The 25,311-nt window shown below is 36.6% G+C and overlaps 1 protein-coding gene across 1 annotated transcript in view; it reads right to left on the bottom strand.

The window, feature by feature from the left end:
• ADGB (androglobin) overlaps window positions 1-25,311 on the bottom strand; it is a 96,772-nt gene that overhangs the window by 4,745 nt on the left and 66,716 nt on the right. Inside the window, exons 24-33 of the mRNA XM_071742439.1 lie at window positions 25,071-25,164; window positions 23,544-23,678; window positions 23,201-23,354; window positions 20,939-21,126; window positions 18,767-18,951; window positions 11,654-11,850; window positions 10,464-10,575; window positions 5,455-5,639; window positions 3,717-3,872; window positions 1,192-1,300 (exon numbers count right to left, since the gene is read on the bottom strand). Of these exons, the coding sequence (XP_071598540.1) occupies window positions 1,192-1,300; window positions 3,717-3,872; window positions 5,455-5,639; window positions 10,464-10,575; window positions 11,654-11,850; window positions 18,767-18,951; window positions 20,939-21,126; window positions 23,201-23,354; window positions 23,544-23,678; window positions 25,071-25,164 (1,515 nt within the window). The remainder of the gene's footprint in view (window positions 1-1,191; window positions 1,301-3,716; window positions 3,873-5,454; window positions 5,640-10,463; window positions 10,576-11,653; window positions 11,851-18,766; window positions 18,952-20,938; window positions 21,127-23,200; window positions 23,355-23,543; window positions 23,679-25,070; window positions 25,165-25,311) is intronic.

Below are 25,311 nucleotides of genomic sequence, written 5' to 3'. Positions count from 1 at the left end.
TCCAAAACAAAAAAAAAATCTCATTAACATACCAAACACCACAGAAATGTTCAAGCACGTTATTCCCTACTGTAGCACTCTATGGAACCAATTTATAACAGCTTAAAGTCAGTGGCATAACACCTCTTTATGAGACTATCTATGTGTTAGATTCCAAATGCTTAGTTTAGAACAAAGCTCTTGGAAGACAACCATTATTTTTAAGTCCTTATCCAATAACTGAAAGGAAATAATATTTTTTCAAGTTCCTTTGGAATGCAAGAACTAACTAACGATGTGTTTGTTTACAGCATAAAGTGAGGACTACTTCTGCTTAAGGTTCTGAAACATTCCCAGGAGGATTACTTATGTGAATGGAAAAATATGCTTCTTCACAAGTTATGTACTAGTCACAAGTTCTAGTTTCATGCACATGAGTTATAAGAAAATATTGCCATGATCAGCCTGGGTATTATTTTTCTGTTTTGGCCCAATCTCATCATTATTCTCAGAAAAGAAAAGAAAAAGAAAACAACAAAACAACAAACACCCTCACAGCTTTGCACCCAGTTCAAGTTTTCATCAAACTCATGTTAACTGTCAGGGAATACAAATGAGGACTCTATTGAAGCTGCAACCACTAAATACAATAAGGCAACTCCTATGGAAGCTGCCAGGAAGCTGATGCCATTCACCATGTTCATTTTGACACCTCACTCCCAGACCACTGCCCATGAGCAGTTTACATAAACGTTAACATAAAGAAAACGCACAGTAGATGTATTAGTGTCTTAATGACATGCTATTTCAGGTGATGAACAATTTTTCAGTATTTCTACACTAATGACCTCTGCTACTCAACTTGGAATTTGAGGGAGATAGCATTTTCTACTGTACTTCCAAAAAATTCAAGTTGATTTTGTGTAAGAATTCTAGTACAGGAGGCCTGTTTAAAGTTGGCTTAAGGGTAACTTGGCAGCCTCCAAGAGCCATGAGGCTTTATTTGTGTCTGAAAATAGAGTAATATCACAATTAAAACAAAAAAGGATAGAGAATTTAGTGGCTAAACACGTCATTGTGCACTTGGAAACCCTTATTGTGGCTGTTCAATCCATTTACTACCAGTATTTAATGCAGCAGTCTTTTCTAAGGAGTTGAACATGATGAATATGATGAATAGATTATATGCTTGACAGAAAGTTATACCCTTACCTCTTTCTCCTGAACTAGGTGTTAAAACATCAGTCTCACTCCCAGATACGGACTCTTCTGAGTCGCACACCGCATACTTATTAATAAACCGCACGCGTTCCTGAAAAGCCTAGAGATCAAAGTTTTAACCCAAGTAAGGAAACTTCTACTGCACATTTTAAATCCCAAAGGACTTTCAAAAGTAGGAATCTGCAAGTGGTCAATAAGACAGTCAATTTTCAAATCCAGTGCATGTGAGGTATGATGCTACTTTGTATTAATGGTGAGTATACTTTACTGGTTTGATGAAAACATCACTTCTGACAACATGAATACCACTAGTGAGTCACTGGGGAGAAAAAAAGATAATCATAAGAGGACCACATTTCATGTCAGTCATATTCAAGCCATCTCTCCAACAGATTTTTTTCCCCAGAGTAATAACCAGTCAATACTAAATAGCCATTTAATTTTATCCATCAATATTTTGGAACCTTTATACGGGTAGTTTTAATGTGCTGTGTAGAGGAGAAATATATTACCAGTAGTACTTATATTTAATCTCCAATTTATATCAAGTGTGCTTTCAGCATACGAATAAGAAACCCTAAGTAAACCTCTGTGAGATGGTAGTTCAGTAAAATGAAAAGCAGGGAGTACATTCTGAAGGGTTTCACTCCACTCCATGCATGCTGGCTATATTTAGTACATATCCTAAAGGAGAGAACGATGTTCTCAATAAGAAACTCAGCACCTGTGCAACTCTGCCTGAGCAGAATCAGAAAAGTTGCTAGGGTTCCCATTGTATTGTCCTCAGATGCTGAATCCTTACACTAAAAATCATCATACAACGAAATACTAAAAAATCACTGATCTCTGGGCAGCTAAAAATATCTGGATTTTAAAATAACAAACAAACCCCTGAAAAGCAAGGCCTGTTGCCTCATAGCTGAATGTATGGTCAGAACACATCCAGCTACTGCAGCTAATTAGGGAAATCACTCTTCCTCCTCCTAGGAGCTCCTATAGCCCAGTGATTTAGACTTTGTCCTGAGAAGCTATGGGTGCTGTGGGTGCAAAACTTTTTAGACTCTGATGCCAAAACCAGATATCTGCTTCTGCTTGTATTTTCAGAAGGTGACTTGGGCCAATTGGACTTTCTCTTAAGGGGTCTCAATAGACTGAGAAGCCAAAAGTGAAGCCTGGAATCAGGCATCAAATTCCTGATGTCACAGGACATGTGACCTCTGGAAAAGGCAGATGTTGGGGCAGGATGATCAAGAAGAAAGGAGAAGGGAAGCTACTTAGTCTGGATATCAGACACTTCCAAATGAGACCTTTTTTTTAGTGTATTACATGTATTTGCTGCAATTTTCTTAACAATGGCTATTTTAGAAAAATGTCACAGACCCAAGGGGCTATTAAAATGGAGCCATTTAGCTGCCATTCTGTTGACTTTCTGATCAAAATAGGTAACAGTGAGAGAACCAGCATTCTGAAAAGACTCTTTACACATCAAAGGGGATACATTTCCAGCTAATCTTTAGAACACTGTACTTGCATTTTCAGTCTCAGTTGAGCGAATCAAAGCTGCAGTGAAATGCATCACTCCTTACATCAAAATTTAATAAAGTAGTTTCAGAAAAATTTTTAAGCTTTTGATACACTAAACAGAACAGAAAAAATCTGAAAGTGCAACTGGGAAGACCTATGTCTGAGGTTCATTTTGAAAAGGCAATTAAAAAAAAGAAAAGCAAAATCTTCTGAGCTGGGGTTTCTGGCTGAATATCCCTCACAGGTGGTGGTGGAGAGTAGGGTACGACTTGGGTAAATTTTAAGACTGCATTTTGTTCTTTTTTTTTTGGTTTGCTTTCTTTTTTGTTTTTATTTTTCTATTTTTATGCCTCCAATTCTTATTTAGCAGTTTATGTTTTTGCTTTGCTAGAAAGAACTTGTATTATTTTTTCATCTTTAACAGACATTGTGTCAAAAGAGCCCATCTGCACCTGATGTGTGAATTAGTATTGCTTCTCCAAAACAGTGAATTCATAGAGCAGCATATGCAGGCTCATTGGTAATCTGCAACCCAGAATGAAGTTGAGAATCCTGGCTGCAGGGGACAATTTGAGTGATGATACATACAGCCAGGTGCCAGTTCTTCAAGAGAAATCTTTTTGTCATGTTTATAACAGTGTATTTCTCACTAGGATCTGTTCATACTAAACATTAAACTTGCTACAAGTAGCAGCTTTGCAATTGTGCAGACTTAGTGGGATTTCTAAAGGGAAACTTTTCTCTCTTTTGAAATGTCATACCTAAAGTCTCACTGATCTACAGAAGTCTAAAGGAAATGCTTTGGATTCCTGCCCAGAATTCATGAACATAATCACTTTGATTCTTTAACGTGTAAAATTTCCTGTCTTCCACAGAACGGTGATGAGAACAGCCATATGAAATCAACTCTGTTGTGGCACCTGCTCTACCATCACAGAAGCTCCTGGAACTTGTGAAAAAACATTACTGCAAAGATTCCACCCTGGTATCACCTTGATAGCTCTGCCGGGCTCTGCAGACTCCCATGCTTGTTTCATGGCTTTGATCTCATCTGCTCGCTGAGTGTCTTTCTTCACCTCCAGAGTGTCTGCCTCTCTCTGCTCACTGATGAGGCGTAAAATCCAGTACGGTTGGTCTGAAGCAGCTTGCTGGAAGTGAGATATCATAAACGTGATGTATCCATCGGTATGCACTTACTACCACTACCTAGGATAAAGTGATGTTTGTGTACCCTGGTAATTCTCCTGGCTAACATACAATATACACTGATAGACTTAGACTTGCATTACTGCAGAGTGTCTGCCAAAGGAAAGCAAAATGACTTTGCAATGTCTTGAAGGTCTCTGACATACCTGATGTGCTTCCCCTACCCCCCATACAGCTCCGCACTCCCAGTTCTTCTCAACAGTCTGTCTGAACAGGACTGATTATTTGGTGTCTCATATTCCTGTCAATCTCCTTGCCTTGCCTTTCCTTCCTTTCACAAGCTTTACTACTACAAGTCTTCTGACATTTAACTAGGCTTTTTGTGTAGAAATACATCTTACTATGTCTTATGAAGCATCTGGTTCTTTCCAATAGTTTTCCAAATTCTCTAAATCACCTTAACACATGGCTTCTCAGAATCATAGAATACACATAGTGTCTTTTAGGGCACTATTCTGCTGTCTGATTGATGAATGAGATGATTGTGATGCATATAATTCTGGAAACCATACCCTCTGCAGAACCTTTAAGCCCAAGATTTAGGAGTAAAGATACGAGTTGAGTTTTTATTGGAAACTAAAGGTAGACTTATTCTTTATCTGCAGGCAGTTCCACCTTGAAACTTGCATTGGTTTTAGTGGCAGACCAAAGAAAGCTCAGGAGCTATCACCCCAGCAGGCCCAGCATAGGAGCTGAAGGCAGATATCTGACACAGCTGGAAGCTGCATTGCCTCTCTGTGACCAACAATCTCAACTGCAGCCACTCAGACTGCTCTGAAAGAAGGGTTAAGGCACTAGTCTGGAACTTAAGTGTGAATGTGAATCATAGCAACAACATTCTAGTCAACAACAAAATTCAGTAGAGGTTTCTTAATGAAAAAAAATCTGTGGAGCTGCCCTCCCCTGGAACTACCTGCCATGGGACAGCAAAATTCCCAGCAAAAGCAATACTATTAAAGAAGATGTCAGTTTCTTCTTTTTCTTCCATTAATCTCTTTACAATCTATAAAGTCAGTTATTCCTTTTAAGGCTTACTGTCTGGCCATAGCCTTTCGGTCAACCTCAGACACTCATATTATCCCACAAAAGATGAGAAGAACTTGCAAGCAGGCAACTAGGTACCAATTCTATGATTCTATAGCAGAAAGACCTCTTCCTTCTCCCTGGGAACCCATGAAAACTGGTACAATAAGGGACTAATAGGACACAAGTATGGCGAATTTATGGAATTTAATAAGCCTTCAGAAGAGACAGAAACTAGACCACCAAAAAGAACAGCCAGTACTTGCTTTATGTATAAACAAAGAAATGAGCACATGACATCTCTAAATGCAGGATGCAAGTCTGTTGCATGTGTTATTCAATCTCAAATGTAAAGCTAAAAAGGTGGCAAAACGGAGCATAGAGACATGCAAAGGATATGCTAGAAGTGCTACTAATACTCCTCTATGGCCTGAAAATACCTTTATACCTGGTAAAATTATGGAACATTCAACAAAACCAGTTTCTAGGATTTGTTCTCACCTGAGATTCAAAAGATGCAAGAGATAAAAGTGATTCTCTTCTTCTAGTGGACTTGTCTTTTTCTGACTTCTCAGATGCTTTATCTTTTGGTTTTTTTGTTTGTTTAGGAACACTTGCAGACTTTTGCCCTTCATAACTACTGAGCCCTGAGGAAAGGCGACGCTCCTCAAGCTTTTGTTCACTTTCTATTGGGATGTATGTTACCATACATGATGAATTAGAAGATACCATTGTCATCCATAAATACATTTCCCCATGTTATATCCAGGGTGGAATAACAGCACAAAACAGCCACATAGGAAGATAAAGAAAACTCAGTTAATTAGTTGACACTTTCTAGTATTACACTAACATTTAGTGTTGGAACAACAAAGAATTAGGGGTCAAAGCAACTTTTAAAAAAAGACTTACAAGGTGGACATACTGTTACAGCCTTATATGGCCTAAACAGTACTTAACTCAGGGCTTAACTTTGAGACTGATCATGATCTGACTCTCATCTCTCTTACATAGTCTCATACAGTCTCTGTCAGTGTTATGCACCAGGCAGGTAACAAGCTCAGAGTAGGTAAAGGCAATTTTCTCACTGGCTCATGTTCTTGGAAGCTTGAAAGTGTAAAAAGCAGAAGGGAAGATATGCCCCACAAAAATTGCAAGGATATTAAGGCAACGAAAGATATGTAAGATCTGATGCATGTTTAAGAAATTCAAAATTATTATTCTCAGAAATATCTGAGGACATTTTGGGTAAATTATTTTATCAGAACACATGTACGCTATATGTATGCTATATTTTTAAATTAAAGATGTTCTGATCTGGTTTTGGTGGGATCTCTTAACAAGAATTTTGCTTGTCATATTCTCATCAAAGGAAGCCTGTAATAGTATAGAGCTTTGAGACCGTAAGGAACATGTCAATTGAAACAACTTGGAATGCACTCACAACACTATGAGAAAGATTAAAAATATAAGTATGAAATCCCTGTTTCTCTCCACCTTCATACTGCTAGAAATATTGTACCAAATGCTGAAAACCTAGTCAGTACAATAAAATGGGATTTCTCTTAAAAAAAAAAAAAAAGAATAGAGAAAAAAAAAAAAGAAAGAGAAGAAAGGAAAAAAGAAAAAGAAAAAGAAAAAAAGGAAAAAGAAAAAAAGAGAAAAGAAGAAAAAGAGAAAGAGAAAAAAAGAGAAAGCAAGAAAAAAAGAAAAAAAAAGAAAAAAATAATGACTGTTATACAATCTGACAATAATAAGGTACTTTTCACTTATTGCTATGAGGACAAATGACTGTGCTGCATGATTTGATCCTAAGTCCACTGAAGATATTTCATTGCCTTTAAGGAGGCTTTGGATCAGACATGCAAGGAGGTGGTTGAGGTTATATGAATATGTAAAACTGTAAATATTAAATATATGGAAACATATTTATAATAGGCATATAACTACACACACAAATATATATATGTATTACATCATACAGTATACATGTGTTTATGTATAATATCTCCTCATGCTATTTAAATAATGTTCAATAGCACCGAAGTGGTAATCATAAATTGATTCAGTGCTACCAAAGCACGCATTACAGAACGAAAGCAAAAACTGAAGTGGTCTCCACAAATTTTGAAGATACTAAAACAATTCCAGAGGAAATGCAAACACAAAATAAATAGTGATGACAGCATTTGAAGTTAATAGTGTCATTACATAAATGGCTTTCCATTTAATTGCACATTATTATAACATATTATCACCATAAATCAGGCTGGTGTACATGCATTATACAGTGAATTATTAATTTGAAAGATCAATTATTTATTGTTTATACAAACACTCAAGAGACATTCAGAGTAATTAGATAAGTAATATCAGAAAAAGACTTTCTCTGTCCTGGGACACCACAAGCTATGTCTGGCTTCTATAAATTACACATATGAATGTTAAGATTTTATTGCTCTGGAAGTACTGCATACACTGGGAAGAACAAACAGGCATCTGAAACAACCGGGTTAAAATGAGGTCTTGTGCTTTAATTCCTGATACAGAGGCTCAGTACAGGATTCAGTTGCATTCTCCTAGCTAGAATTTCACTGCACTGCCCAGGTTCCCCTAACCCTCCTCCTTCCCTCTACTGCCTGGGTCGTCGCCCCAGTTTTAGGATCTCACACTGGGAGCACCTGTAGGGCACTGGCTGCAGTTTGGCAATGCAGGATGCAGCCCACTCTGACTCTAAGGCACATGTGAATAGCTCTTCGGGGCTTTTCCCAAGGCCAAAGCCAAGAAAATGCTTCTCCACATGTAAAATACAGAGAGAATGAAGAAAATTATTTTTAATATAAAACTAACTCTAGATGGCACTGTTGTCTTACATGAAAAAGTGATACCTGAAATGGTGCAAACCTGCTGCAAGAATTTTCCACCTGGCTTACTGCAGTTTTCTTAAAAATCATATGGTGAGAAGACGCCTTTTTGGTTACATGCCAAAACTGCTATTATATAAATTGTATGTTTGACAGATGGTGTTGGCAGCTTTAAACCATAAAGCTCAGCTTTCAAATTGCTTTAAGACTGGTTCACAATCAGAAAAAGATTCAAAGATTAAATGTTTTTTTCAAATATTGTCCTTATAGTAAGGCCTCCAGATAAATAGTGCTGTTAATAAATAAAAGCTAAGTAGTAAATATAGAAATTGTTGGTGTTTCAAATTTATAATATATGCTGTTTTTTAACTGTTGTAGTCTTGGCAACTGTTGGTATCCCTGTATAAACAGAAACACTCAGCTAATATGAATTGTGAAATGGATTTGGGTTACTTTGAAAGGGCACAAATTATGAAAGTACACAGAAATCAAACATTTGAAAAGAATCCTAAAAGAAAAGTGCTCATTATCACTGGCTATGGCTTGAGACTGGTAGGCTGGAAATGAGCCACAGCATTTGGTTAACAAGGAGAGGTGAAGCTATGAACTGGAATATTGCAGTCTTGAACTAAACACAAGACTACTCATGATGTTGACAAGCTTCAGTAATAACAGCTGAGAATTAGTGAAGAAATTTAGAGATCAAGTGACCTCCTTTGACCTGCAGTTTTACAGACCATGGCTATAGCTGTATGAAAGGGTACACACCAGGAGCATGACTGGTGTGCTAAATGCATGCTGTTAGTATGTAGGTGACCCATAAGGAAGGATAAGACAATCCAATATGATGTATATGGTAAGAAGCAGTCTTTCATTAAAGGAAAAATGAGAAGAACAAATCGAGTCATCTGGGAAGAAAAGATGATTCTGTGAAAAATGCAACAAACTAAGTGCACTAATAAAAAAACTGGGTACAGACCTTTAAGGCTAAATGGCATAGTTCCTCAAATATTACTAAAAGTGACTAGAGACTATAGTAACCCAAAAAGTTTCATCTTTGTAAAGTTCTGTAATAGTTGCTGAAAAAAGGCTGCAAAAATCTCAAATGTTCTTGTTAAAAGCAAGAAATGTTCAGTCGAGGGTAATAGAAATGAAAAAAGAAAAAACAACCAACCAGACATTTAAAAAGAAATATGTAACCAGAGTTAGTGAGATACACTGCTGGTAAATTAAAGATAAAATATTTCTAAGAAAATTTAAGGGTATTAGTAAATGTATCTATATGAGGAAGGATAATGCAAAAAAGTCCCCTTGTCTCATTTTTAAAAACTGAGTTACAGAACTTCAATATTAATGATATGCATAATTTACTGAATGGTGGAAAGTAATATTTTATGTTCTGCAGCAATCCAAAGGCAAGAGCACAAGAGAATCAGCTGCATCTGTGTGTGTGTGTGTGTGTGTGTGTGTGTGTGTGTGTGTGTGTGTGTGTGATGGACTGCACCAGCAGCTGGTATAGGTCTGCAGCTTCAGGAGCTCATATGGGATCCAGGGGTCAGCTACTGGGCATACTTGGGGACCAAATTCAACTGCTGGAAGAATCCATCTATCTATCTATCTATCTATCTATTTAACATATACAGTCTCCTTAGTGAACTTCCATTCTGTCCAGACAAAGAGAGGAAAGATGAGGTGCTGTTTGTGTGTGAGGCACGGACTGTCTGCCTGTGATCTGTGTATATGTATATGTGTATATGTGTTCTGTGTACATGTGCCTGCTAAGGCTACACCTCCAGCCTGGCTAATGGCTGGACCTGGGGAAGTGGAGTGGCAGCAGCCTCGCTTCTCAGGCTATTGGATCTAGCATGGTAATTTTTCCTTTAACATACTTAATAATCTGTGTCATTCTGTGTCAGCCACAGTGGTAAAAGGAGAAGCAAATACAAGACTTTTCCCTATGACACTGACTAGTATTCTAACTGCTCTTAGCAGGAGTTGGTTTTGTCTTTTTTTTTTTCTGTTAACAAGAAATGCTAAAAGAATCTGTAAAAACCCACAAGTTTCTGGTATTTCTCTGCCCTCTTCCTAGCTTGAATACACTGGCTGTCCTTGGGGCCTTTCCCAGCCTTGCCACCTTCTTAAATTTTTCTCCCAGCATTATAGAATTAATACATATCCCAAAAGGGGCCTTTTTCCATGTCTTGGCACTGAATTTTCTTAAATTATAAGCAGGCATATTTCTCTAGTTTCACAAGAAACTTCCATGTTTGGACATAATTTGTCAGGGCACTGTGCCTTTGTATTACATTTCATTGCTATCTGCCTGCAGAAGTAGTCATAATTCCACAATTGTTTCAGATCCCTACCTAATTAGAGTTGAGCTCTACAAAGTTCAGCTGAGTTTTGCAGAGTATTCTCTCATTTCTTTATAATTTGTGAACTGATCATGCAATCAAACTTGAGTTCTGTGAACCACAGAAGAATGAGTGCTTAATAATTTCACCTAGGCAGGTTGCTTAATAATTTTACTCAGGCAGTGATTAAAAGAAAAATGTCATATTGTCTTGGCTCATAGCAATGTAACATTTTTTTAAAAAAATCCGTAATATTAGCATTTGACTAAATACATACTTAAATCAAACCTACCTTTGATTTTATTTTTCTCCATTTCTTCCAGTGCCTGAACAAACAGAGACTGACTCTCAGTAAGTGGCCAACTATTAAATAGCACCAAAGCTTGTATGATATACTTGTGAGTCTGTGAAGGAAAATGCAATATGTTAACATGCTGAAAACACAACAATTATATCAAACATTCAAAAGTTCTGTAGGTAAGTAAACTGCCTACTGAACTCAGCACACAAAGCATATAATTAACTTACAAGCTTGCACATTACAGTATGCACAAGAAGCTTAAAAAATTAGTGTTAATCCCATAGATTTTAATTCCGGTGAAATTAAACAATTACTCATGTGTTTATCAAGTGGTGCTAAACTGAGATACAATAAGGAGCTACATGCCTTTAAGATTTCCATGTAACTTTCCTGGGTATGCCATGTGCTAAAACACTTTTTCTTTTTTTTATTGTAAGGCCTACAACAGGGCCTTTAGCATTAATACTAGCACTTGATACTGACTCACTTTCAGATGAAGGTGACAGGATCAGATAATTGTAAATTTTCTACACTGAACAGGAAATTATTCCAAAACACTTAAAAAATTGTTTTCTATATTCTAAAGCCAGTTCTGAGTTAAAGGAACAGTGCTGGAATTTATTTTTTTCTGTTTTATTTACTGTTTTATCCCTTGGAGTATTTTGTTGCAACTGAACTCTATCAGGAAAAATCACAGCAGTTAAACATCTGGAGACAGAGAAACATGCACTGCTTTAGAAAGTAATTTAAACAAATAAGACTAGGTGAAGTTAAGAAAAATTTATGATTTTGACATTTCTGAGAAACTCAGATAAAGTAGCAGCTGCAATGTGTGTCTTACTGAAGCTTTCAGCTGGCTGGCCAGAGGTGTTTATTAAAATTATTAAAGATGGCCTTCTCTAACATTATATTTCAAAGACAACTCACATTGAAGCATCTGAAGTTTACTTTCATTACCAGTAACTTTTGGCCCTTAGCTGAAAGTTACATTTTAATTGGATATGGAAAATACATGCACATTATTATTTCTCCTTAGCCTCATTCAGAAGCTAACAACAATCTCAATTTTGGATTCAATGTTCAATTATCAATAACCATTTGTTCTATTATTTTTTTTTTCTATTCCCCACTCCTCTCCTTCCCTCAACCCCCCCAAGTCTCGCTGATTTGGAATCTCTTACTTCTTGTGGACTTTGATCACTATTTTGAGAGTTTTCCAGGAGGAAAGATTCATCTAATACAGGTAGACCTTCTTCTAAAAGTACTGGCTTCAAAGAAGCTTTGTTATCCTTTGAAAAACTAACAACACTTTTTCTTCTGGTTCCTCCAGGCTCTGAATCCTTCTTTGTGCTGCGTTGATTGATTTGGGTTTTGCTTGCTGCAAGATGATAAGAAATGTCAGTGTCAATTTCCAGAAATGCTATGAGTTATTGGTATGAGATAGACAGATGCCTCCAGAAACCACAGGAAAGAAGAATTAGCATAGTCAGTTTTATCATGCTGTATTATGCCCACAAGGTACCAATTAAAATTAAGCTTATTCCAAGTATTATCCTAATTTCATTCTGCATTCAAATCACAAATCTCCTCAAAGTAAATAATGAGAAATTTGAAACACTGTATATATAACTGTTGTTGCTGTCTATAAAGTGCATAATTTTTTCCCCCAGAACCTCACATCTCTCTTGCACTGACCACCACAGCAACATGCTATATAGTGCATAACACAGCAGCCTTGCAGCCAGGGTGATGGGATCTCTGTGGAGCAAGCCTCACTCAATAAATTGTATGCACCTTTGGAAGGGGGAGAGAGGTGTGCTGGCCACAGTTCTGGCAACTCCTACCCCTAGAGAAGTCTTATGTCAACCTGACACAAAGATCATAGTTGACTGAAGTTTGAAGAAATTAAAGTTTGAAGAAATCTTGCAAAGAGCTATAAAGTATCCTTCATTGTCTGTTATTTACATTTTTTCATTGTTTTCAAAGGAAGGAATTAATGTGAAAGCAGAGATGTACTAAAGAAGAGCTGTAGCAGTAGTAATTAACCCAGAAAACCTAAACTTGCTTTAGCTTCTAATGCTATGGCACCTATGATATTATCTTGCCTGAACATCTACAGAGAAAGTATTCTAAAAGGGAGTATCTCCTACAAGACTGAATTAAGGGCAGAAATAATGCCTCTGGGGAAGCAACTTCACCTGTGTTACACTAACAGCACTTGGACTATCAGCTGGGAGAGAGATCTCTTAGACTTCACTGAGGACAGAACACTTGAATCTTTCCAAGGTTCATTGTAGAAGCAAAGGATGACACTGTATCATTGAAACACTTCAATATAAAATAAAAATGTACACTTTCATGTGTGATGATGACAAAATATCCAGGGAAGTTTAGAAGAGCTGACAGAACTATTAGATCAGATTCAGCAAATCTTAGACCTGGTGTGTCTGTGTATAAAAGCCAAATAAAAGGTTAAGTGTCCCACTAGAAACTCAAAGGGAGCCAGGAAATACTGTTTCTTATGGAAGTCAAAGGCCAAGGAACACTTGCTATCCCATCTTTTCTCTTCATTAGACAGTGTACCCTTTTTCCTAAGAAAATCAGTAAAAGTCAGGAAATGAAACCAATACCTTGCGGAGCTGGTTTCTTCAAGATGTCTCAAACTCCTAGTGACAAGCTCTTCTGCATGGCATTCAGAATATTTAGCACCTGAGCTATCCCTGTTTCTGTCTCTGTGGCAAGATTTGTGAAAGGAACTTGAATGAAGACAATACTTCTTCTACCCCCCCCCCCCCTTTTTTTTTTTTTTTTTTTTTTTTTTGAGTTATGCAAGTCTGTGTTGTTCTTTATAAGATACACCTAGGAAAGCATTTATCTGTGGAATAGTTTCTCACTCAAACAGAGGCTTCTGAGCTTTCCAGGTATCAATTAGCTTCCTATTCTGTGAAAGTGAAAGGCATAACTCACAGCAGTTACATTATGTCTTTCATTAGAAGGAACCAAAATCATGAGGCTTTCACTCAGCAGAAGGGCATTTGGCTGAGGAAGAAATATTATTCAGAGATCAGAGTCTTGCATGCTCTTTAACATCTGTGTGAAAACCTGCTGCAAAAAAACAATTTAGATTTCAAACAGAATAATAACTCTGCATACAGATATTTTCCAATTGGGTAACTTGCATTTAGGGAAATATTTGCAATATTTCCATGAGAGTTTCTATTCAGGAATCATCTTCTATGCCTGTCTGAGCACTGTAGTTCAACTAATTTACAAAAAAGGTAGCTTTACATCAGTGAGACCAACCAAATGTGCTCCTTCCTGTAGTTCTCAAATAGGTGATCTCCTCTCCAGAAGGTCTGGTTTCCGAGCTCTAGAGCACTGACCTCTGAAGGAATTCACCTCTGCCTATCAAGGCAGGTAGGTTTAAATGCAGGCTGTGAGTTTTAGGCTATAATAAGCTTTTATGAAATGCCTCATTATCCTCCTCTTAATTCTCTAAATTTGAGAGGATAAGTATTAAAGAATTCCACAAAGGATCATCGGATGATTATGACATGAAGATAACCCAGAACAGAATGGCGGAATCCTCCGTAAGACTCATTCTGCTCTGTCCAGAATGATGACTTGGAAAAGGTCACAAAAATAGACACACAACCAAAATAACAGTTCTAGAAAGAGTCACCAGGTGGGGCTGTGACACCAATTCTCACTGCAGATCTATAACAGTCAATTTTCCAGAGCAAAGACAAAAGGAACTTGTACCTACTTTGGCTCCAGATTGAAACAAAAATCTAAGTTATATTTTGATACTATGAGACTGGATTGTATCGACCACTACTACGGAAGATAAAAGGATTATGGGCATTCACTTGTCCATCTGTGCTACAGGATGCTGTGCTTGTATAAACAAAAGAATTTGTGCTTGCACCGTGGCAATATGCAACTCCTTTACTGGGAAGTGAGTGTTCAAGGTCCAAGTCACTGCTACTTCTCAGAATAGGTAAATACGTTTTTTAAGAAATTATTTAATTTAGTGTATGAGCTATAAAATACATTTCTAAAACAGCTGGACTGGGTATGATTTAACAGATTGTGAATGGGAAAGGGGCATAATGTTTTATTGGTGATGCTTAAACAACAATTTCATTTAAGAATACTTCTGTCAACACAGGGATCAATTCTATGAGACGTAGAACATGCACGATACTTAATAAGTCTCAAATGTGAAGACTGCATTTGCTTAACTAACAAGTTTGGTGGGGATATTATATCATTGGTTTCTGATTATTCCTACTCTGTGAAAACACAATTTTTTAGAGAACATCTGGATACTGACAGTATAAGTCTTGTCATGAATGTTGATTGTACAAATCCCTACTTGAGCTTGTCATCAGTATTCATGGGGGTTCCCATATTGTTATTGTACACGCCACAATTCCCTAATAGTTTTGACAGCAGCAAAAAAACATGCTTTGACAATGCTATAAATTGCACCTAGACACTCAGAAGGTTGGGTCATAAGATACTCTCATATTGGTTACACTGAGTACATTTCATAATCTTTTCATTAAGTTTGAATGCTCTTAAAGATCTGCAATACTTTCACAAAAAGTCTCTGTGACATACAGGATGAATACAAATAGAAAAAGAACTTCAGTGTTAAGGCCACCTAGCCTAGTATTGTAAAAATAATAGTAAAAAAAAAAAAAAAGTGACAGCTTCAGAATCATTCCTTCCAAATGAGAGCTCTCTATACAATTGGACACATTTAAATGGCATTGGAGTAGCCATTTCACCTTGGAATATGGTCTAAAATCATAACACATCTTTTACAGTCAGTTTGCCACTTCCAGAAACTTTTTTATATTCCTTTTGAAAGGAAGTGCCTTTCATCACTGCTTTTTTTCAGTTAGAATTCACCAGCTCTGCCACTCAGAATCCAGTAGGACAGCCCTCCTATTTTTTGTCAGGTTAATATAACAGATACTTCATTGAATGATTCACAATGGATCAAAATTTTGAAGTGGTAAAATGTACTTGTATCACAGCACATAAGAGACAAGAGTTTAACGTGTGTGTGTGAGAGACTTCTGGGGATATTTTGAAAAGTTCTTCTCATCTATGTCCACTGCTACTTTGGTGAAGACAAAATGTTTCACTCATTCTGCCCCATCCCCTCCCTTCCAGCTGCTGCTGGAACCCATTTCACTTCTCCTTCACCTGACTGTATCATTTCACTTATTTCAGTTTTCAGACTATGATCTTTGCCAATAAGACAGTTTCCTGAGAGAAAGTTTCTTCTTCACTTTTCTGAGGGTAACATGGCAATTTCTTTCAAGGATTTGTGACACATGCCCTGATCTGAGCTATCTTATAGCTGTTCTGCTACTATTTCCTCCAGTTTAGTGTATTTACTAATCCATTCCCACATTCCAAAAAGAGTAGCCAAAAATAACTACTGATTATCTTGGCAACTCAGTCAGAGAATCATGACAGCTTCTCCGTTGCCTCCTTTAAAATCATAACATTGTCAACTGATGAATTACACTTGAAGAGCACGCTCTCTGTACTCATTTTACATTTATGGTAATAACAAGGTGCAGCTGAGACAAAAATCAAAATGTTTCATAAACATGATTAAATCAGCTGTTTTTCTGACACAGCATTGGAAATTTAGGTTAAAAAATTTTCTAAAGGATCATTATTAGAAAACTGCACAGTAAAAAACAGTGAAGGCGAGCATATGAAATAAGATGCCATTTTGGGCCTTACCATAGTCATAATCCGGTATGTGGACAATTTGTCTTTTCCTCAGGTCCTGAATATGCTCAAACAGGAAAAGATTGATTGACTGAATTACAGAAGATTTACTGTTTTAAAGTCTCCATAAAAAGACCAAAGACTTAAGTATCTTACAGTATTAATGTACAGCAGTGTCCATGGTGAGTAAATAGCTTGACTTACTTGCTTTTAAACAGCTGTTTTACTTATGCAAAATTGTAATGCCTATGATGAATATACATTTTCAAAATGAAACCCACATATAGAATGAAAAATCCAAAATAGCATATAATCTTACAAATAAAACAAATAGTTTGATTAAAAGTGAAGTGTATAGAAAAAAGGGGGACAAATTAAGATTGTGGAAGATGGCACAACAGCATCATGTAAAACGTATTACATGTAAGAAGTGCAATGGAAGTAGGTAAAAGGTACTTCATTTTTATTAAAAATTACCTGACCACTACAGTGACAACTGTGAAAAATATGCCTTAGACTTACGTACTTCATTAAGCTGTAGTTATTGCTTCTGAACAGTAAAATCAACACCACTTCAAAATTCTCATTTCATTTTTTTTTTAGCTTCTTTAGCAGCCCATCTGTAATATTTTCGAACAAACAAACAAAAAAGGCCTGTAGCAAATAGCTGATATCCTGACAGGAGCTCTTCAGAATTGAGTTTGGCAGAACTCTAACTTTTGAAAGCCTGGAAGTGAAGCAAGAGGAGGATGCCTGGATAACCTAACTCTGCCCTCCAGAAGGTGTAGGCAGGTATCTCACTACATCAGAGGGGGATGATCACAGAGCTTTGCCACAATCCCAAGCTGAATGCTATTAAGTCTGGGATTAAATGAATACATTTAGTTGGACAGCACATCCAAGGCAACTGGAATGTTCATGTATCATTAAGAAAAAAACTCCCAACACAAGTTTTAACTACTAACTGATATCACAGGATGACAGGAGCATGAGTGGTCCTGGCAGAAGCTGGACAGCTGGCAGAAGGAAATCACCTCTGGAGATCATTTAGTTCAGCCCCACTGCTAAAAGGGGGGACAGGTTAGTTAGGACAGGTTGCTCATGGCCATGGCCAGTTGGGTTTTGATTACGTCCAAGGTGAAAACTTCAAAACCTCTCTGGGCAGCCTATTCTGATGTTTGATGCCATAAGACTAAATACTAAACAAGCCAAACCAAACCAAACCAAACACTTTCCTCCAAATCACCTTTTCTAATCACCTTACATTTATTTCTTTCTTTGAGTTTGTGCCCCTTGCCATTGTGTCTTGTAACTGGGCACCACTGAGAAGAGTTTGGCTTCATTTTCCTTTCCTCCCTTGCCCTTCCCCACATCATTTATATGCTGCCAGGCTTGGGTAGACAGTTGATTCAGAAACAGAGAGAAAGTTTTAACTGGTGCCAGCTGGATAGGTGCAATCACTAGTTTCAAAGTAATTTGACCAAAAAAACCATATTAATTTTAGCATACTTACAAAAGGTGACTTTTCAACACACCCTGGAACTCACCTTTAAAAAAAGAGCTGAGCCGACAAGACTGAAAGTAATGTATGGCAATAAAACTTACAAAAGAAGAAGAAGAAAAAAAAGAATTTACAGAAATAAGCTCAGATTTAACTGTTCAGCCAAAAAAACCCAAGTGAGGAATTTGCTGAACTTTCAAATAAAAGTCTCAAAATAAGCTTTGTTTAAATTCACATATTCTCATAAAGGATATTTCTTTTTTCAATATTTCAACTGTTATAAAGAATTTAGGATAGCAAAATAAGAGCTTATGAGCTTTGCAAGTCTGGGGCAAGTAGCTCTTCCTTCAGTGCATTCTATATCCATGAATATCATTGTGAAGCTGTAGTAGAGGCAAAGTCAAAAATAAGGAACTTTTCTTATGGCTAATATAATATCAGGGATATTTTCTTATCCCTGAGTCTTTTGCCTTGAGCACTGGGGCTGCTATAACAGATGAGAAGCCAATAAACCATGTACTTTTGCTAAAAGGAACGATACTCAAGATGGTACATTAAACCATTAGGTCCTGTGTAATCTGTAAATTAACTACCATGTCCTACAATCTATATATCAGTTTCCTACCAGTCAAATTTTTTCGAACTTTAAGATCCAACAGCTAAAGGCAAGATCTTGAAAAAAAAACACTTCACTTTTCAAGGACAAGGCAAGCATATGCATAAGATTTTCAGGACTAAGAAGCTATTTCAATTATCCACAAAAATCTTCTTCTCAGTTACAAAACAGAACCAGAAAGCAGATGAAAAAAGTAAGGCTGGACACCTTATTTCAATCAGTCCTTTTAGGTACCTTTCCTCATTGCTGAGGTCTCCTGTTCGTTACTCAAAAATATAACTGATTTCACTAAATCACAAAGCAATGACAGATACCTGGAAAAAGTAGGAAAAAATATTTGCTATGACTACCTGAAGTTACTGTAAGAATGCATGCTGTTCAATGAATAAATTATTAAATACCGAATACAATACTTACACTGGGAACTCAAAAATGTTTCATTACTCAGGAAGTTAAAGGCAGGGATGAGTGCATGGCCCTTTCCAGTGACACTCACAACTTCTTCATTATTATCTAGGATTTGTAGTTTAATGAATACATCTGATTTAGAGGTTTGTACCTGCACTGTAGCAACATGTGGCATTGTGACTTTCACAGAATACCTAGAGGAAAAAAAAAAAATAAAGAATCAACTATGCCAGATCATTTTTTTTAAGAAAACATCTAAGTCTTGTGCTGACCCGTGAGAGACCACTTGCAATTGAGTCTGTAGTCAACAGTTCTCCTGCAAGCTAATGGGCAACTCTTCATGTAGTAAAGTTTATTGCAATGAATCTACGATCAAAGTAAAGTGCTGCTGCAGAAAAGGTGTGGTCTTGTGTCTGTTTCAGCCAATAATTGGGTGCCAGACACTCCCTGTTGTGGTCCCACTACTCTCCCAGGGGAAGATAAAAAGAGCCATAAGGGAGAAAGACTTTAAGGTTTGAAATAAACTAGAACAGGTTTAGTGAATTAATGTAAATAATGATGAATCGTTTACAAATAAAGACAGATATGTAAATACGAAACCCACGCTCCGCAATTGGTAATTATTTCCCCACCAGAACGGCCCCAAACTGAACTTGGCAGTAGATGGGGGAGCCCAAGCCCAGGGTCCCGGTGACAATCCACAAGAGCCTTGAAGCAGCCAAGCCGATGCTACTTGGGGAGGCAGGGGGAGATAACCCCATCTCAGGGAACCATACCCTTCTCCAGGGTGAAGGAGGAGAGGGAGCAATAACAAACAGACCCCAAACGCCCCAACACCCATCCCAAGGGCTCAGGCCCAGCTCCCTGAGGAGCCATTTCACACCCAGCCCCAGGGCCGGGAGCGCTGTGATTGGTCCATGGGGGTCACCTGACCCACTCACCCCTACCCGGTCACTGCGCAGACACAGCCAAGCAGGACCGGGGCGGGTTTATCCTGCTCCTCCCAAATTGGGACACCTTGCTCTTTATTTGGGTTTTTTCACTGCCTTACCAAATATCCAGATTTACATTTTCCCTCCATCTTTACCAGAATGTGCTGGAAAGCATGACTAGCCAGGTGAGGGAGCTGTTGCAATTTAAAACAAGGGGAAAAAAAATTGCTTTCTAAAGTTGAGAATTCTCTTTTGATAGCAGCTGCTATACTAATGAACCTAAAATACTGCGGGAAAAGATTGCAGATTTGGAATCTCAGGATGAAATTCAAATAACGCTTTTGTTCCGAATCATACTTTTATATACTATTTGCTTTCTGTCTATAAATCCTTTTTTTTAAAGATAGGCAACATCAGACTGAGAAAAAAACCACAATCTAGAAACTCAAAGAGTTTCTAGAACTTGAGTGCCTTTCTGATATTTTCTTTACATGCTTTCTTCATTAGACTGAATCTCTTACCTCTTGTTGAACAGACCTCTATTCTGAGAAAAATAAGTTGGTTTAAAATATTGATACAAATTGTGAGGAATCAAGGTAAAATGTTTCAGAACTAGCTTTCAATATATAAGCAAAATCAGCTCGAAGCACAGGTCAAGTTTTGGTGCACTGTGTAGTCCTTTGGATGAAAACTTAGGTATATTGATTTAGTCAGGGTCAGTTCTGAACTCAAGACTCAACTAGAATGAACTCATTTTACTGAAGTTTAATACATTAAAAAAGATGAAAAAAATTAAATGATCGCATTTTTCTTATTTTTTTTCTCCTAAAGGAACCCTCATGTTAAAATACAGTGGATATAAACTTTTCTGTAAACGCTGTGAGATGGAAAATGGTTTGACATATCAGAACAGAAAGTGTTGTATTTCTGGATCTTATTGAAAGTTGTATCTGAATAAGTTATAAAATGTATAAACTTTGCCTCCTCCCAACCAGCAAAATCTCAGTTCTAATACATATTTACCCTCCCAATTTCAATAACTGACATAGAGAGAAGACTTTTTTTCATTAAGCAGTGGCACTATTTCAGAAAATACCACTTCTGTAAGTTATATGTTAAATCTGGTATTGCATATTGACAGCCCATAAAATTCATATATTTGGTTTAATACCTTACTCCTTGTAAGAAAGGAGAAATAAGGTATTTTTCTGTCAGGCATGAAATTAATCACCCTTTTCTCAATATTTACCTGAACATTACATTCTTGTCATTGGGTATGTAATACTCTTTAATTTCTCTAGCAGAATAGGCATCATTTACAGCCTCACGAGAGAGCAAGGGGAGTGGTCTGTGAGAACCTATGAGCCGGAGCTTCCACCTTCCAGCTGCCACGGGCTGATCACCAGTAGATGCTTCAGCCATAAATGTGTATCCTTTCTGAAAGAAGAAAACAAGTAATTTTCACCTGGAAATAATACTGCTCAAAATGCACTCTAATGATTACACATAACACACTTTTTGTCTGTGTTATACTTAGAAATAAAGCAATCGTTATAAGCAAAGAGGACTATAGTCCTATTACTAGAAAACTATATAGTTCTGTTATAGTCTAAGCTACGATTCCTGCATCCAGCCAGTTGCATTTTTTTGTAATTTATTGAAAAAAAAAAAAAAAAAGAAAAAAAAAGAAAAAAAAAAGATCCGCATAATGCAAAACGAGTAGCTTGTTGCTATCCAGCTTGTAATGTCTGCAGATAGAACACAGACATTATTGCAGATTTTATCCTTTTTGTCAGTCATTCTGAAATGAACAATAATGTGTAACGTGAGTGTTTCGGAAGCAGATCAACATAATGTGTTGACAGAATTTCTTTCCAGCTCTTTGGTAAATTGCTGATTTGCATTTCTTAAGCAGAATAACTAACTCCTAGGCTTGTGCTAAAAAAACCACCACCACCACTGCCAACAACAAAAAAAACCCATGGAGGAAAAAGACTTTTTCTGCATTAATATTTACATTAAGGAATTCATGCATACTGTATAATTTCTTGCTCAATTTATTACATCATTGACTGTTTTTTACAAAATACTGTTAAAAAGGAGGGTAACATAAAAACCACACTGTAATCTGTGTTTCATAATAATTGCATAATGTCTTGTCAGAATATCAATAGATCTTTCAAAAGCCTTTGAAGGTCCACTGAAACATTAATGATCCATTTACAAATGGGAAGAAAACAGGCTAAATTCTTCTGGACCAGAGAAGGCTCTGGGAGCCCTTATAGCCTATACACTTGAAGAGGGGCTACAGGAAAGCTAGGGAGGGACTTTTTACAAGGGCATGTATTGACAGGACAAGGGGATGTGGCTTTAAACTATAAGAGGGTAGATTTAGTTTAGACATAAGGAAGAAATTCTTCATTATGAGGGAGGTGAGACACTGGCACAGAGAAGTTGTGGCTGCCCCCTCCCTGGAAGTGTTCAAGGGCCAGGTTGGATGGGGCTTGGAGCAACCTGGTCTGGTGGGAGGTGTCCCTGCCCATGCAGGGGGCCTGGAACTGCATGATCTTTGGGGTCCCTTCCAACTCAAACCATTCTCCATGATCCTTCAAAGCCTAAGGAAATGCTGTTAGAATGAGGAAATTAGGGGGGCTGTTGAACTATCACATCCATAAAGCACATAATCATTAGTCCTATTGGAAAACCAGGATGAAATCAGTGAGATTTCCAAGATCTAACCAGAATCTGATTCTTTTAGGTACTTTTATTAGTAATGTGGATGGTAGAATGGAGAACTTACATCTTTAGTTATGTAGTACTGCAAACTAAGAAGGATTGGAAATTCAGAGGAAGAGAAAATAAGAATTCAAGATTATTTTAAGCTAGGGAAATAGTCTGAAAATAGCATTAAAATCAATAGTGAAAGACGCTTTATTTAGTCAAGAATAATAAGCTACAGGATTCAGTTTTTCTGTCTTCTTTAGTCTAAGGGTAAAAAGGCTGGAGGAGGGGAAGCTGTAAAATTATTTAACAAGGTAGTTATTTTTTTAGAAGCAATTTACACTAATGCCTCTTAGATAACACAGGCTTTGTGAAGGAACTTATCTAAAGCTGTCAATTATCATTAGCAGTTGAAGATGCATATTAATTTAATTGTTGTAAGAATGACTTATAAAAAGGCTGTTCAAACCCTATCTTTAGTTTGGCCCTTGATTCTTGAAGATTATTTGGTCAGATGGATACCATATACAAGCAACCATAGTGCCACGGAGTAGCACATCACATTGCGCCATTTATCAAGAGTAAAAAATATGAAAGAAAATTACAGCTATTGCTTCACTATAAAAAAGTTTATCACATCAGAAGATCAATGATAGTCTCTGTTCAAACTTCTAGTAAATAAGGTTGCACTTCTAAGTAGAGTGGTATGACAAAACTAAAAACATCCACACAGTTTGGGCAACTGTTACTGTTTTAAAAATTGTACTTTCCCAACACTCTTTGCACTTACCTTATTTTTGAGGTAAACACGAGGTGCCACTTTGAAAAAGACATGTGGCATTTCTTCCAGTGTGTCATTATCAACAACGTGAAGTCTACAGGAAGGTATAGTGGTGTACACCTTTGGCACTATAAGCATGTCTTGTGAAACAAGAAATACTTCTCTAAAAAAGAAAAATTAAAAATTATATTAAAATTCTTTTCACATATAAAATTAATTGTGTAACATGAAGCATACGTTAGGATTTAAGAAAATTAGACTTAGATAAAATTTTTTTTGAAGCAGGTTAGTAAAGTCCAGTGTATCAATATTACTTCCCTATAATAGTTACACAGAGCTGTATTAAACTCACCTAAAAACCACAAACCACACATTTGGTGGCTGATCAGCATAAGTAACAGAATAGTCATCAAAACAGACCTTACAACGTTCATCTTCATAACAAGGAAACATTTCAATTGATTTACAGTTTCCTTTAAACATTTCTCTGCAAAGAAGAAAAGATAAATATTTAATTCTAATCAGGTATGTATATCTTGACTTTAACTTGTGCTAACCATGAACACTGCTGTATTCATGAATGTAAAACAGTGTTATAAAATGTGTTGTTCATGTTTCTCCAGTAGCTCCTCACTCTCAAATGAATAAATAAATGAAAAACCTAAAGAAATAATAAATAAAGTTATAGCTTCTACAAAAAAATTACTTTTTCTTTCTTTTATTTTTTAAATAAATATAATATACCGTAGCTTGTATTTCTTTTATCTTAAGCTTTCATCTTAAAGCTGTATCCAATTTACAAAATTTCTGCATGTTACTTTAATAGACAAGGTGCTAACCTGTTGTATTAAATGCAAATGTCATCTGCTAAAAAGATTAAGATCACATTAGTATAATTTTAATCATCACATGTATTCCCTGGGACAATCCCTAGGAATCAGTCCCATGAGTTTTAAAAGTGTGAAGGCAGGGTAACAACTGCTTCTGATCTTGGCTGATTTAGAGATGCTGTTAACCTAGAACTGAGCTCTAACATTTGGAACTAAGGCTAGGATTGCAAAGTCCCGATCTCATCAACACACAAGTTTTTAGGATTAGAAACACTGGACGCTAAATAAAATTATACTTCATACGTGTTCCTCAAACTGCTGGTTTTAAAGATTTATACCGGCAACTCATAATTATTGCCACTTCTGACCCCTGGCAGAATTGACCTACTGCTAGATCAGTTGTTTGAAGACTCACAGAGATTTTTGAAGGAGTTAATGAAAATAAATATGTGACTCCCAAAGGGAATGCTTGAAAAGGACTTAAGGAACACCTGAAATTGGAGTAGATATCTTTGCAAAAGCTGCAATTAAATCGTAGGGAAAGAATATACCAAGAAATACAAATACTTTCCTTCAAGAGCTACAAACAAATCCTCTGATATAAACTGATATAAAATACATTTAAATAGCATAGCTATCACCTTCCTAATGTCAACTGGAATCCTTTAAGAGCCAGCATGTATCAAAATGCTTCTTTAAATCATCTGGCTAGATGTTTAACTAAGGAATCAGTATGACTTATATTATGTAACAGCCTACAGGATATTAAAAAAAATAAATACAAAAGAAAGGCAATGTTCTAGCTCAAGCTGTAAGAAAAACCTGTAACGTAGATACCTAAAATCAGATTTGCTGTAGTTTTACTCATGTCAGGAGCACACAATAAAGAACAGAATATCTGTCCTTACTAAGAACACCTCATGCTTTACAACAGAGTTTTGTAATTTTAAAACTAGTACTTCTTTCACCATATTTATTTTGTGAAATATCAATTCATGGCAATTCTGTGGTACTGGCAGCAATAAAAAATTAATTTATTACATGATTACCTTAACAGTGTTACAGCACAGTATTCAAAATCTAACTCAATCACAGTCCACAATTTTTGCAAGGTTTCTTTGACATCAGTGTTTTCTTTAGTACCTGAAAATAATAAAATAAGTTAGAAAAATATAACATCTGTTATATTGTTCTAAATATATACCTGCCAAATACTTATTAAAAATGCCACTCAGGCAAGTAAATTGTCTTATGAATCACTAGGGATTTTTTTTTAATTTTAAAGAAGTC

Source organism: Heliangelus exortis, chromosome 3 (assembly GCF_036169615.1).
Source record: "Heliangelus exortis chromosome 3, bHelExo1.hap1, whole genome shotgun sequence".
In the NCBI taxonomy this organism is placed as follows: domain Eukaryota; kingdom Metazoa; phylum Chordata; class Aves; order Apodiformes; family Trochilidae; genus Heliangelus; species Heliangelus exortis.
Note: the sequence above shows the minus strand (reverse complement) of the source record. Positions and strands in the feature narration are given on the sequence as shown.